The 10756-nt window shown below is 56.6% G+C and overlaps 2 protein-coding genes across 2 annotated transcripts; one reads left to right on the forward strand and one right to left on the reverse strand.

Annotated features, from left to right (window-relative positions):
- Positions 1-3016: 3016 nt before the first annotated feature.
- LOC120498085 (mast cell protease 1A-like) lies at positions 3017-4955 on the reverse strand. Its single transcript, XM_039700410.1, has 5 exons — positions 4824-4955; positions 4590-4737; positions 4267-4402; positions 3746-3997; positions 3017-3461 (listed from the first exon to the last, which is right to left on the reverse strand). The coding sequence occupies exons 1-5, from the start codon at positions 4885-4887 to the stop codon at positions 3327-3329; spliced, it is 735 nt and encodes a 244-aa protein (XP_039556344.1). The 5' UTR covers positions 4888-4955; the 3' UTR covers positions 3017-3326.
- Positions 4956-7644: 2689 nt separating this feature from the next.
- On the forward strand, positions 7645-10156 carry S1PR4 (sphingosine-1-phosphate receptor 4). Its single transcript, XM_039700419.1, has 2 exons — positions 7645-7776; positions 8600-10156. The coding sequence occupies exon 2, from the start codon at positions 8757-8759 to the stop codon at positions 9960-9962; it is 1206 nt and encodes a 401-aa protein (XP_039556353.1). The 5' UTR covers positions 7645-7776; positions 8600-8756; the 3' UTR covers positions 9963-10156.
- Positions 10157-10756: the final 600 nt, after the last annotated feature.

Here is a 10756-nt window from a genome sequence, read left to right on the forward strand (position 1 = left end):
GATGAACCAAAATGGTCACAAAATGGACACCTGCTCATTTTGTGTCTCTCACTTTAATCAGTTCTGTTCCATTTGCTTATTGGGGTTAATTGTCCAATTCCAGCTCCAGCCCATGCAGTCCCACCCTTCTTTCAGCCCACGTTGTTTGTGCTTTTGGGCCTGAGATTTGGATCCTTTGTCCTTGGTCCCCAGCTAGAGCAGGAATTGTTTTGTCTCCCTGCTCTGTGCACAGAGCTCACCATCCCCTCATGTGAACCCAGACCCACACACTAAAGCAGCACAGGATCTGAAAAATAGAAAAGCTCAAACGTGAGGCACCACTAAAGGCTGTGCAGTGGCAGGTGAGGACCCTCCTGCTCTCCCTCAGTAGCTGCACTCTTGGCTAATGGAGCAAAATTGCCATGGATGTGTTTATAATATTATATGTATATGTATATGTATATGTATATGTAGATGTAGATGTAGATGTAGATGTAGATGTAGATGTATATTTATATGGCACTGATGATGCTGGGAAGAAATCCTTCCCTGGGAGGGCGGGCAGGGGCTGGGATGGAATTCCCAGAGCAGCTGTGGCTGCCCCTGGATCCCTGGCAGTGCCCAAGGCCAGGCTGGGCAGGGCTGGGAGCAGCCTGGGACAGGGGAAGGTGTCCAGGGGTGGAATGAGATGACCCCTAAGGGCCCTTCCAGCCCAAACCATTCCGGGATTTCACAGGGACAGCAAACCTTGCAGATCCACAGCTCACCTGTGACGAAACGGGCTGAGGCTGCCCTGCTGCCCTCACTGCCAGTAAATCTGCCTTCCCCTCTGCCTCCCGTGCCAACTGGGCAAACCCCAGCTGAAGCTACACGTTGCCATTCTCGTGCAAAGCCTGCAGCAGCTGGAGCTTCAAGGAAAAGCCTGACGTGACAGAGATCCACAAAGCACAGATAAGCAGCTCAGGCTGTTGGCTTGCAGATTTCTGAGGCGATAGCAGCTGAGAGCAGCAGCCCAAGCAGGGACCCTCCAGCAGGGCAGCCTGGCTGCTGGGGCACAGCCGACACAGCTTCCCTTCATCCCGGGCAAGAACCTGCGGGATCTGTGAGCAGAAATCCAGGCTGGGCTGGGGAAACCTTCCTCTGCCCCCACGAGGGCAGGGCAGGCTCGCTTCCCCTGGACTGCAGACTGGTTTTGTGTATTTAAAATTCCCCGCTGGTTTTTCCCACCACAAACCAACTGACAAAGTCTCCTCCTGACATCACAGAACATCCTCACCCCTGCCAGGGACTTCTGCACTCACTCATTCACCAGAGCTAATTCTTGGAACTCTAATTATGGGAAAAAAAAGTTTTTAATTTAAATTTTTTTAAGGTTATGTAATAATTATTGAATGAGTATTATTGCTATTAAGGTTAAGTTGTTGTTGTAAAGTTTGAATATTTTGATGGTAAAATTGATGAGATTGTCGTTTGTGGTTAGGAATTGTTAAGGTAATGTTAGTAATGAGATTATTAGTTATAGCTTTTTCTTTCTGATGAAAAATTTTGGAAGAGAAGTGTGATTGTGAATATGTATTATGAAATATGATTCAGTGTGTTGTTGAATTGTATTTTATAATAATTAATAACAATAGACAATAATATATTTATATTTATATTTATATTTATATTTATATTTATATTTATATTTATATTTATATTTTATATTTATATGTTATAATATTTTACTAATATATTGAATAAAGGTTGGTGATGAATTTTAGATAAACCAACTTTATTTAATCTGTCCCCATCACCTCCCCCTGGGGACTCTTGGCTCTCTCTGTACCCAAGAGCTGCCACCAGAAACGAGCTGCAAGGAAGAGCTGAGGGCTCAGGGAGCAGCCTGGGGCAGGCACGGGAGGAAGCCCAGACTCCAGTGCAGGATCTGTCTGAAAACATCCCCTGTGTGGGGACAGCTTTGGCATCACCCAGCTGGAGGGAGAGGTTTGGGCTGCTCGGGGCACAGGGATGTGCCAGCAGCCAGGACTGCCCCTGCCCTCTCCAGGGACCCAGCCGGGCCCTGCAGGCAGGAAAGGAGGGAGTGCCTTTGGGGTCAGGCACTGCTGTGAACCCAGGGCCTTCAGCAGCCCTTCAGTTCAGGCCTTTTTGTGTTCCTGCCCTGCAGAAATGGGGAGGGCTGTGGCTGCAGAGCCCGGGTGTGACAGCGGGACCTGGGCTGTGCCTCCTCTCTGCCATCCCAAAGCCCTGTCCTGCTGCCAGCAGCCACCTGCCTGCACCCAGGGCCCAGTGCACAGCTCCCTGCAGCAGTGCAGCTCCTGCAGCTCGGGGAGAGCAGCCTGCAGTGCCCTGTGCCCTCGCTGTGCCAGCCGTGCCCTCGCTGTGCCAGCCGTGCCCTCACTGTGCCAGCCGTGCCCTCGCTGTGCCAGCCGTGCCCTCACTGTGCCAGCTGTGCCCTCGCTGCTCTGTGCCAGGGCTGCAGCTCCTCAGAGGGAACAGCTTCACTCTGCAGAGAGCAACACCCCCAGAGCCCTGGGCACTGCTCATGTCCAACATCCTCAGAGCCCTGGGCACTGCTCATGCCAACACCCCCAGAGCCCTGGGCACTGCTGATGCCCAACACCCCCAGAGCCCTGGGCACTGCTCATGTCCAACATCCTCAGAGCCCTGGGCACTGCTCATGCCAACACCCCCAGAGCCCTGGGCACTGATGGTGCCCAACCCCTGCTGCCCAAGCTCCCAGGAGGGTGGCACCCCACTCAAACTGGTGGAGGGAGTGTGTGCCCCTCGTTCTTCCCATTTTCACCTGGGCAGTTTCTCTCCTGCAGCACGCTCCTCATCCCTGTGACCCCAGTCCCCGTGACCCCATTAAAGGCAAGCCTAGCTCTTGTTTCTGATTTCTCCCCTGAGTGAGGATGCAGAGCTGTGATTGCTGCTGTCCCTGCAGCCTCCCAGGGCAGCAGCCAGAGCCTCCCTCCTGTTAAATGTGATTTAACCATTTCTCTCTGTGGCAAGGCCACAAGAACACAACACACGCTGGGAGGTGCAGCTTTGAGTTTACTTCAAGTGCAGCGAGGTTCAAGCAGGAACAGGGTTTTATCTCTGAAGGAAGTGGGGTTTCTTGTGGCACAGCCTCTTTTTGGGCCATCTCTGCTTCTGCCAGGGGGGTTAGCACAGCCCTGAGACAGGAAGGGACAGACTCCAGGACAGAGTGAAGGGTGTGCACTGATCAAGCCTTTTGGGTTCCCGAGGAGACAGGAGGGAGCTGAGCCTTCAGCAGGGGCAGGAAGGAAGCTCTTGCAGTGTCCAGGGCCACACCAGAGCTGGAGAAAGTGCTGCCACTGCCACTACTTCTTCATGACTTTCTTGATCCAGGGCAGGTAGTTGGAGATGCGGGTGTAGACCCCGGGTGGGGAGTCGTAGCCAAAGGAAACAATGCCTTGTGCCACTTTATTGCACACCAGGGGCCCACCAGAATCTCCCTGGGGAGAGATGAGATTGATTTTAGAGGTCATTTTCCTGTGGTAACAGATTTACCCCTGGTCCCTCCCTGCCCTGGGGCTCCGTTCATGCCCCACATCCCACCCAGCTGGGGGGGCTGCCCTGGGCTGGTGAGCTGGGGTGAGCTGGGGTGAGCTGGGCAGGGGCTGTGGCTGGTGTCAGGACATCCAGAGAGCCAGAACTGTGATCAAATTCCTGTCAGCTGCCCTGGGAGCTGCTCCTGCAGCAGCTCCTGCTCCCAGAGCAGCCCCTGTGCCCCCCGTACCTGGCTGGAATCCTTCAGCTGGTGGAAGCTGCCTGCACACACCATGCCAGAGTCCAGGTGGGGGTAGAAGAGGGTGCATTTCCTGCGGCTGTAGATGGACACTTTGGTCTCAAAGAGCTTGTTGGTGGCCCTGTCCTCGTCGATCAGCCCCCAGCCTGCAATCGTGCACTTGGTGCCCGTGGGGAGGTCGCTGCCCGTCCTGGGCAGGGCGATGGGCTGGACGTACTCATTGAGAGTGACCTTTGATGTCAGCTGGGGGAAAGCAGGGGGTTGAGAGAGCGTCCTGTGAGCAGGACACTCACTCTGCAGAGACAGGCAGGGTCTAGCAGGCCCAGGGAGCTGCTGTGAGAGCCACATGAGGCTCCAACCCTGCTCATGGCTCCTTCCCAGGTCCCTCCCAGCCCTGCCAGCCTCCAGCACCTTGGGCAGGAGCAGCTTTGGAGAAGGAGCTGACAGCTAGGACGAGCCCTGCCCAGCCCCTGGTGGCCCCAGAGCCCCTCTGTCCCCTCAGAACTCCTTGCCTGCAGCAGCATGATGTCGTTTTCCACCGTGCTGGGGTTGTACTCAGGGTGCTCGTGGTACTTGAGGACTCCCCGGACCTGCTGGGTTTTCTCTGGCTCGTGGATGTTGTGAGCCCCCAGGATGACTGTGGTATTCCTGGCCATGGCAGAAGGAGGGGGAAAGGGGAAATCGGGCTGGGTGTCACCCCCTCCCCACCTCATTTTGGCACACAGGTGGAGAGAGCTGCCCAGCACAGGAGGGACCTGCTCCAAAATTGCTCCAGGGAAGGAGCTCCCGGGCTCTGAGAGACAGAAAGAGATTAAACCCCTGCATCAATACTCACCCCATGCAGTGTGCAGCTGACATCACCCAGTCAGGGGCCACCAGGAAGCCCCCACAGCTCCCCAGCTCTGCTATCTTCAGGAACGCCATGTAGGGGTGCGAGTGGGGCCGCGCCTCGTGGCCCCCCACGATCCCACCCCGCACAGCACCTGCAAGACACCCCAGCACGGCGTGAGCCAGGGGCTGCTGAGAGCCCCAAAGGAGCCAGCTCACCCCCAGCAAGGCCCTGACTCACTGGCACTGGCCCAGGGGCAGCAGAGCAGGAGCAGCAGGGCTGGCACTGCCTGGGGCTGGCACATCTCTGCACGGCTGGGTGCAAGTCCTGAGTTTTTCCCTGTGGCCAGGAGTTGGTTTTATAGCTGCAGGCAGCTGTGCCCAGCAGCCAGGAAACCATGTGCAAAGGGCTGATTGGGCTAATCAGGGCATCTCTGGCCTGGCTTGCTCAGTGCCCACGTGCCCCCGGCTGGCATTGATGGGTGATAGCCCAGGGTGGAAAGGATGGGGCAGGCAGAGCCTGGCACAGCTCAGTCACAGCCTCAGGGGGTGCTGGCAGCAAGAGAAAGGTGATCTCTGGTGGTTTTGAGGTGTGATTTCATATTTCTCTCACACTTTCTGTTTAATGTTTTTGGCCTAAGGAAATGCAAGGTTCTAAAAAAAAGCCACTTTAAAAAAAAATCAGAAAATCTTGGCCATTTAAAGTCGTTAGTGAGGAGACAATCCTGAAACTTGCTCTTTCATATTCTCGTTTTCCTTTGAGAGATGCTCTGCAGAGCCTCTTTCCTACAGAGACCCACCATCACCCCAGCCAATTTAAATTAAAGGGGACATCAGCTGCGCCTGGGATGGTTTTTGAGCACTGTGAAAAGTCAAATCTGCAGGGTTTGGGTCAGCCCAGGTCAGAGGGGCCTTCCTGGCTCTTCTTGGCTCCTCTGGGGCCAAAGCCTCCTGCCAGCCTGGGGACTGGGATGTGGGAAGTGCTGCTCTGCAATAGAGAAGACCAAAAGAGAAGACCAAAGCGGGGAAGTGCAACCACTCAACTGCCAGTGATCAGTCATTTTTAAACCAAGCCTGCTCCACCCTTCCTGGAGCAGAAAAACACCTGCAAGTGGATGCCTTGGGGCCATGCAGAGGGGACAGGAGGGGTGCATGGGCAGGGAGAGATGTGGGACAGAAATGTGGGTGCCTGATGTCCATGAGCCAGCCTGGGGTCTGCCTGACACATCTCTCCACAGAGCTGAACCCATGTTTTGGTGTTTTAAATCATATCTGAAAACACAGGCTTTAATCAGGACGGTGCAGCAGCACAGCAGGAAAACCTCAAGAGGAATCATCGATATTTTATCTTGTGTTTGTACCTTTCTGCCTTTGCCCTGCAGTTACTTGTGGCTGGAAACCCTCCTGGGAGCAGCAGCCCCAGGAGAGGAGGGACAGGCCATGGCACAGGGAGCTGAGCTGCTCTCCTGCTCCTCTCTGACTGCAGACAAGTTCCTCTCTCTGAGGTCAAGGTATTTTGGCCTTCCTGTTGACCTCTGGAGGGTTCCAGGGCTTCTCTGCTGAGGAGCCTCATCTCAGCATCCATCAATAGCTGCTTTAGGCAAGGAACTGGAGCAGGTCCATGGGGCTTCAGGTGTCCCCCGTGCCTCCCCTGGCCCTTCCCAGCCCAGCACTCAGGGCCACCAGGCAGTTCCAGGCAGATTATGGCTCTGATCTGAAGGAAAAGATGGAAAACCTTGCAGGAGGGGGTGTCCCTCCCCTGCTCACCAGGAGTGAGCTCCTGGTGCTGAACATGCAGCCCTGCACTCGTGGCCCATCCTTCCTGCTGATTTCTGCTCCTTCAATCTCGGGTCATCTGCTGACCTTATCACTGTGAGCTTCTTTCCCCACTTGGTTCAAAGAGAGAACATCTGAACTGGGCTGGCAGCAGAGGAGAAGGGCCAAGATCCTGCTCAGACTGGGGCTGTGCAGAGGGCAAGGGGGACAAGGCAGAGCAGGAATTCTTCTTCATGTGGGGCTCAGACCCCATTAGCCCCCAGTCATGGATGTGTTTGTGGAAGGGGCATTTTTTAGGAAGATCCTTCGATCTTTTGCTGGTCCAGAGAACCTGAACACCAAGGGTGAGGGGGTCAAGCTGTCCCAGCAGCTCATCTGCCTCGACTCAAAAGGGTTTGCCTGCCCCATCCTCTCCACAGATCTCTCAGGAATCTCTGAGACTCCTCACACATTGCCAGCTCTTGGAGAAGCTGCTTAGAGCCCCTGACAAGGCAAGTTTCTCCATCCTCTGACCTTTCAGGAACATTGGACAATACCCTTTTCCTGACCCAGAGATAACCCAGACCCAGAGACTCAGAACTTTCTATGAAGCCCTAAAAACTCTACAAATCCATTTCCCAAAATCAAGCCCTAAAAACTCTCAACAAATCCATTTCCCACATTCCACCAGCTCCGTCCTGGACGGAGTGGACAGGGGTGATGTGCCAGGGTCACTCTGCCCCTTTGGATTCCAGGGCTCTGGGGAGGGTTTGGCAGTGAGCTCCTGGTGCTGATCATGCAGCCCTGCACTCGTGGCCCATCCTTCCTGCTGATTTCTGCTCCTTCAATCTCGGGTCATCTGCTGACCTTATCACTGTGAGCTTCTTTCCCCACTGCTGATAGAAAAGGCCAAAACCCCAGCTGAAAGGGTGAAGGTGGAGGATGGAGCCCTCAGCTTTTGGTGAGAGCCACTCTTGCTTGCACGTGGCTTCCTGCAGGAGCCTCCTTTGCATTTTCCTCCTGTCTTTGCTGCCATTCGGGCTGGGATCAATCCATGCAGGGATGGATGGGCTCCCTGGACAGCTCCCTGCTGAGGGGAGAGCTCACTGCTCTTGGCTCTCAGCCTGGGGACATCTCCATGGCTTCCAGTTGGAGGCAGAGCCCAGGGGCAGCAGGGCACAGCTTCTGCTGAGTTAAAAGACGCCCTGCTTTTCTTTCATCTCAGCCACTCCGAAGCTGATTTGGGTGGGGTCCACCCTGCACAGAAATGTGGTTGATGGTGTAACTTCCCCTTTTTTCACTTTGATAGGTAGAAGCCACACTTATATTGCACGAGGAGCTGTCCCCGCTACCTGCACCATGCTGGGCCTCAGACGAGGAGCTGCAGAGCACTGCTGAACCTCCCTCGGGCAGCAAGAGCCTCCCACAAGCCATGCCAGGTGAGTCCAAAGGCAAATTCCCAGCCACAGTTGGGAATAGCACGTTCCAAGGCTCTCCTGTTGAGTTTTGCCAACATAAGGGATTAGGCCAATGCTGGAAATTAGCATTTCAGCCACGCTCTCATTCCTTGGTTCTGGTCTCAGCACTCTGTGCCTCCTCAAAGGTTTTTTTTTGCCTCCTTCCCTGCCTGTGGGAGGATCCTGACCCGTCTCTAGCAGGTGCTTGGTGAGTTGAAGGTGTAGCAGGAGTGCCAGGGCACGTGCTCAGCTTGGAGCAACTGGTTTCCTTTGGAGTGGAGGGGCTGAGGCTCAGCTGCAGCCCCACAGGTGCCAGGAGCTGCTGCACAGACAGGATGGATGTGTCTGGATGTGTTCTGAGAGAGTGGCAGGAGCTGGGCCCGTGCAGTGACAGCATGGATCTTCCTCTGAAGGAGGAATCTGAGCATGGCACAGGGCAGCAGTGGCTCTCTCAGGCTCAGGGGTGAGCTGAGCAGCACAGCAAGCAAAGCACTTTGTGTCTCAAGCTGTCTGGGTGCTTTCACCAGCACTTGGATCTGTTCGGCCCCCCAGACCCCACCCATCAAGGTGTTGGCCCGTTTGACGCAGCCTGCTCCAACCCTGGCACGTTTCTTCTTTCATGTCACACCTTCACAACCACAGCAAAGCTGAGAATAATCAGACCCTTACCAAGAAATGATGAGAGCTGTTAGAAGAGATGTCAATGCTGTCAGTCACAACAGGAAACTTTATTAAACAACAGGAAGCCCATGTTCATGGGTGGACTTACAAAACACCTCACCCTCCTCTCCCCTTGCTCTTCCAGTGCTGCAGGGCTGGCTGACAGGGCTCTGACTCTCACCTCCACTGAGCAGGGCTGGGTTCAGCCTCACAGCTGCTCCAGCCCTCAGACAGAGGCTCTGCTCTGCACCCGACCCCTTCCAGCACCGAGCATCCCCTGAGTGCTGTCCCAGGCTCAGAAGATGGCTGCTCCAGTGCTGGGCTGGCTGGTGAACCACTCCCTGCTCCTCCCCCTGGACTCTGCCCAGCTGCTGGGCACAAAATCCTCCTGCCTGCAGCTGGCCGCCACGAGGAACGTGAACATCATCCTGCAGCACTACAACTTCTCAGGCAAGCTCACCACCCGGCCCTCCGGCGACGAGGGCATGGGGCCGCTCCGCATGGCCTTCGCCATCATCAGCTGCCTCATCATCCTGGAGAACCTGCTGGTGCTGCTGGCCGTGCTGCGCTGCCTGCGGGGCCGGCGCTGGGTCTACTCCTGCATCGCCAGCATCACCCTCAGCGACCTGCTGGCGGGCATCGCCTACCTCTGCAACCTCTGCCTGTCGGGCAGCAAGACCTTCCAGCTGTCCCCGCAGCTCTGGTTCCTGAGGGAGGGCATCCTCTTCATCGCCTTGGCCGCCTCCACCTTCAGCCTGCTGGTGACGGCCGTGGAGCGCTACAGTGCCATGGTGAGGCCCATCGCGGAGAACGAGGCCAGCAAGACCCTGCGCCTGCGCGGCCTCATCGTGGCCTGCTGGCTGCTGGCCCTCGTCATCGGGCTGCTCCCGCTGCTGGGCTGGAACTGCCTCTGTGATTTCCAGGCCTGCTCCGTGCTCCTGCCGCTCTACTCCAAGAATTACATCCTCTTCTCGGTGGTGATGTTCAGCATCATCCTGCTGGGCATCATCGGGCTCTACATCTCCATCTTCCACCTGGTGCAGGCCAGCTCCAGGCAAACCTGCTCCCGGCACGGCCGCCGGCGCTCGCTGCGCTTGCTGAAGACGGTGCTGATGATCCTGGGGGCCTTCATCCTCTGCTGGAGCCCCCTGTTTGTCCTGCTGCTCTTTGACGTGTTCTGTGACACGGGGGCCTGCAGCCACCTGCACAGCCTGGACTGGACGCTGGCCCTGGCGCTGCTCAACTCGGGGGTCAATCCCGTCATTTACTCCCTGCGCAGCGTGGAGGTTCGCCGCGCCGTGGGGAGCCTGCTGTGCTGCTGCTGCCTCAGGGCCGGGCTCTGCGGGCCCGGCAGCTGCGTGGCCATCTCGGACATCAACTCCGGCTCCTCCACGGAGAGCTCCCTGCGCGGCCGCGACAGCTTCCGCAGCTCCGTGGCCTGGAACGCGCGGCCCAGGGCGCCTCTGTCCAGCAACTCCAGCATGATGAGCAACCTGCCCAGTCTGTGAGGGGCCACGGCGAGGGCACGAGGGGCCACACAGCCCCCGGGACCTCGTGGTGCTGCTGCTGGCCTGGCAGAACCGTAGCAAGGCTGGCCAGTTGTGAGCTGGGCCAGGATCTGCAGTCCCATCAGACTGGGGTGGACTCAGGCTGGGTGCAGCACGGGGTCAGGGATTGCTCCCAGGCTGGGAGTGACAGACACAGACACTTTTTGGGATGGATGCTCTGCTGGGACAGCTAGGGTCGGGGATTGCTCCCAGGAACATTTTGGGATGGATGCTCTGCTGGGACAGCTGCAGTGTTCAGGTTCTCTGTGTGCTTTGGGTGTGCAGAGGTGCTGTAGCTGCCCACCCGAGGGTGCTTTGCCCCAGGGCACACTGGCAAATAGGGTGGATTTTCCCAACCAGGTGGCCCTTCCAAGCCTTTGGAATCCTTTTGGACCTTCTCTGATGGGCACAGCTGCTGGGAAGGAATGCAAGCTTGATGTTCTGCCCAGCCCGAGGATGGCAGAGGGCTGCAGCCACAGCCCAGACTCTCCCCAGGGTGCAGAGGCTGGGCACTGAGCCAGGGCACATGCTGTGACTGTGCTCAGAGCTGCAGCCACAGGGCTGGCACTGGCACGGGCAGAAGGAGACTGGGGAGCCTGGTGCCACCCTGGGCCTGAGGACATGGCCAGCTTGTGCCTCAGATCCTGCTCTTCTGCTCTCCCAAATGCCTCCTCTCACCGTGCCAGAAGGCACCAAAGCACTGGGGACTCACACAAATCCTGCTGGCCCAGCCCCTCTGCAAGAGCTGAGTGTGC

Source organism: Passer montanus, unplaced genomic scaffold (genome assembly GCF_014805655.1).
Source record: "Passer montanus isolate IOZ18808 unplaced genomic scaffold, ASM1480565v1 scaffold140, whole genome shotgun sequence".
NCBI classification, from domain to species: Eukaryota; Metazoa; Chordata; class Aves; order Passeriformes; family Passeridae; genus Passer; species Passer montanus.

What these genes read in the sequence shown, in the direction of transcription:
- LOC120498085 (XM_039700410.1), bottom strand. Translation starts at nt 4,887, where the DNA reads ATGTGCCAGCCCCAGGCAGTGCCAGCCCTGCTGCTCCTGCTCTGCTGC. An exon ending in CTGCCCCTGGGCCAGTGCCA is followed by an intron (nt 4,738 to 4,823) that starts GTGAGTCAGGGC and finishes GGTGTCTTGCAG; the next exon opens with GTGCTGTGCGGGGTGGGATC. An exon ending in ACGACATCATGCTGCTGCAG is followed by an intron (nt 3,998 to 4,266) that starts GCAAGGAGTTCT and finishes GCTTTCCCCCAG; the next exon opens with CTGACATCAAAGGTCACTCT.
- S1PR4 (XM_039700419.1), top strand. Translation starts at nt 8,757, where the DNA reads ATGGCTGCTCCAGTGCTGGGCTGGCTGGTGAACCACTCCCTGCTCCTC.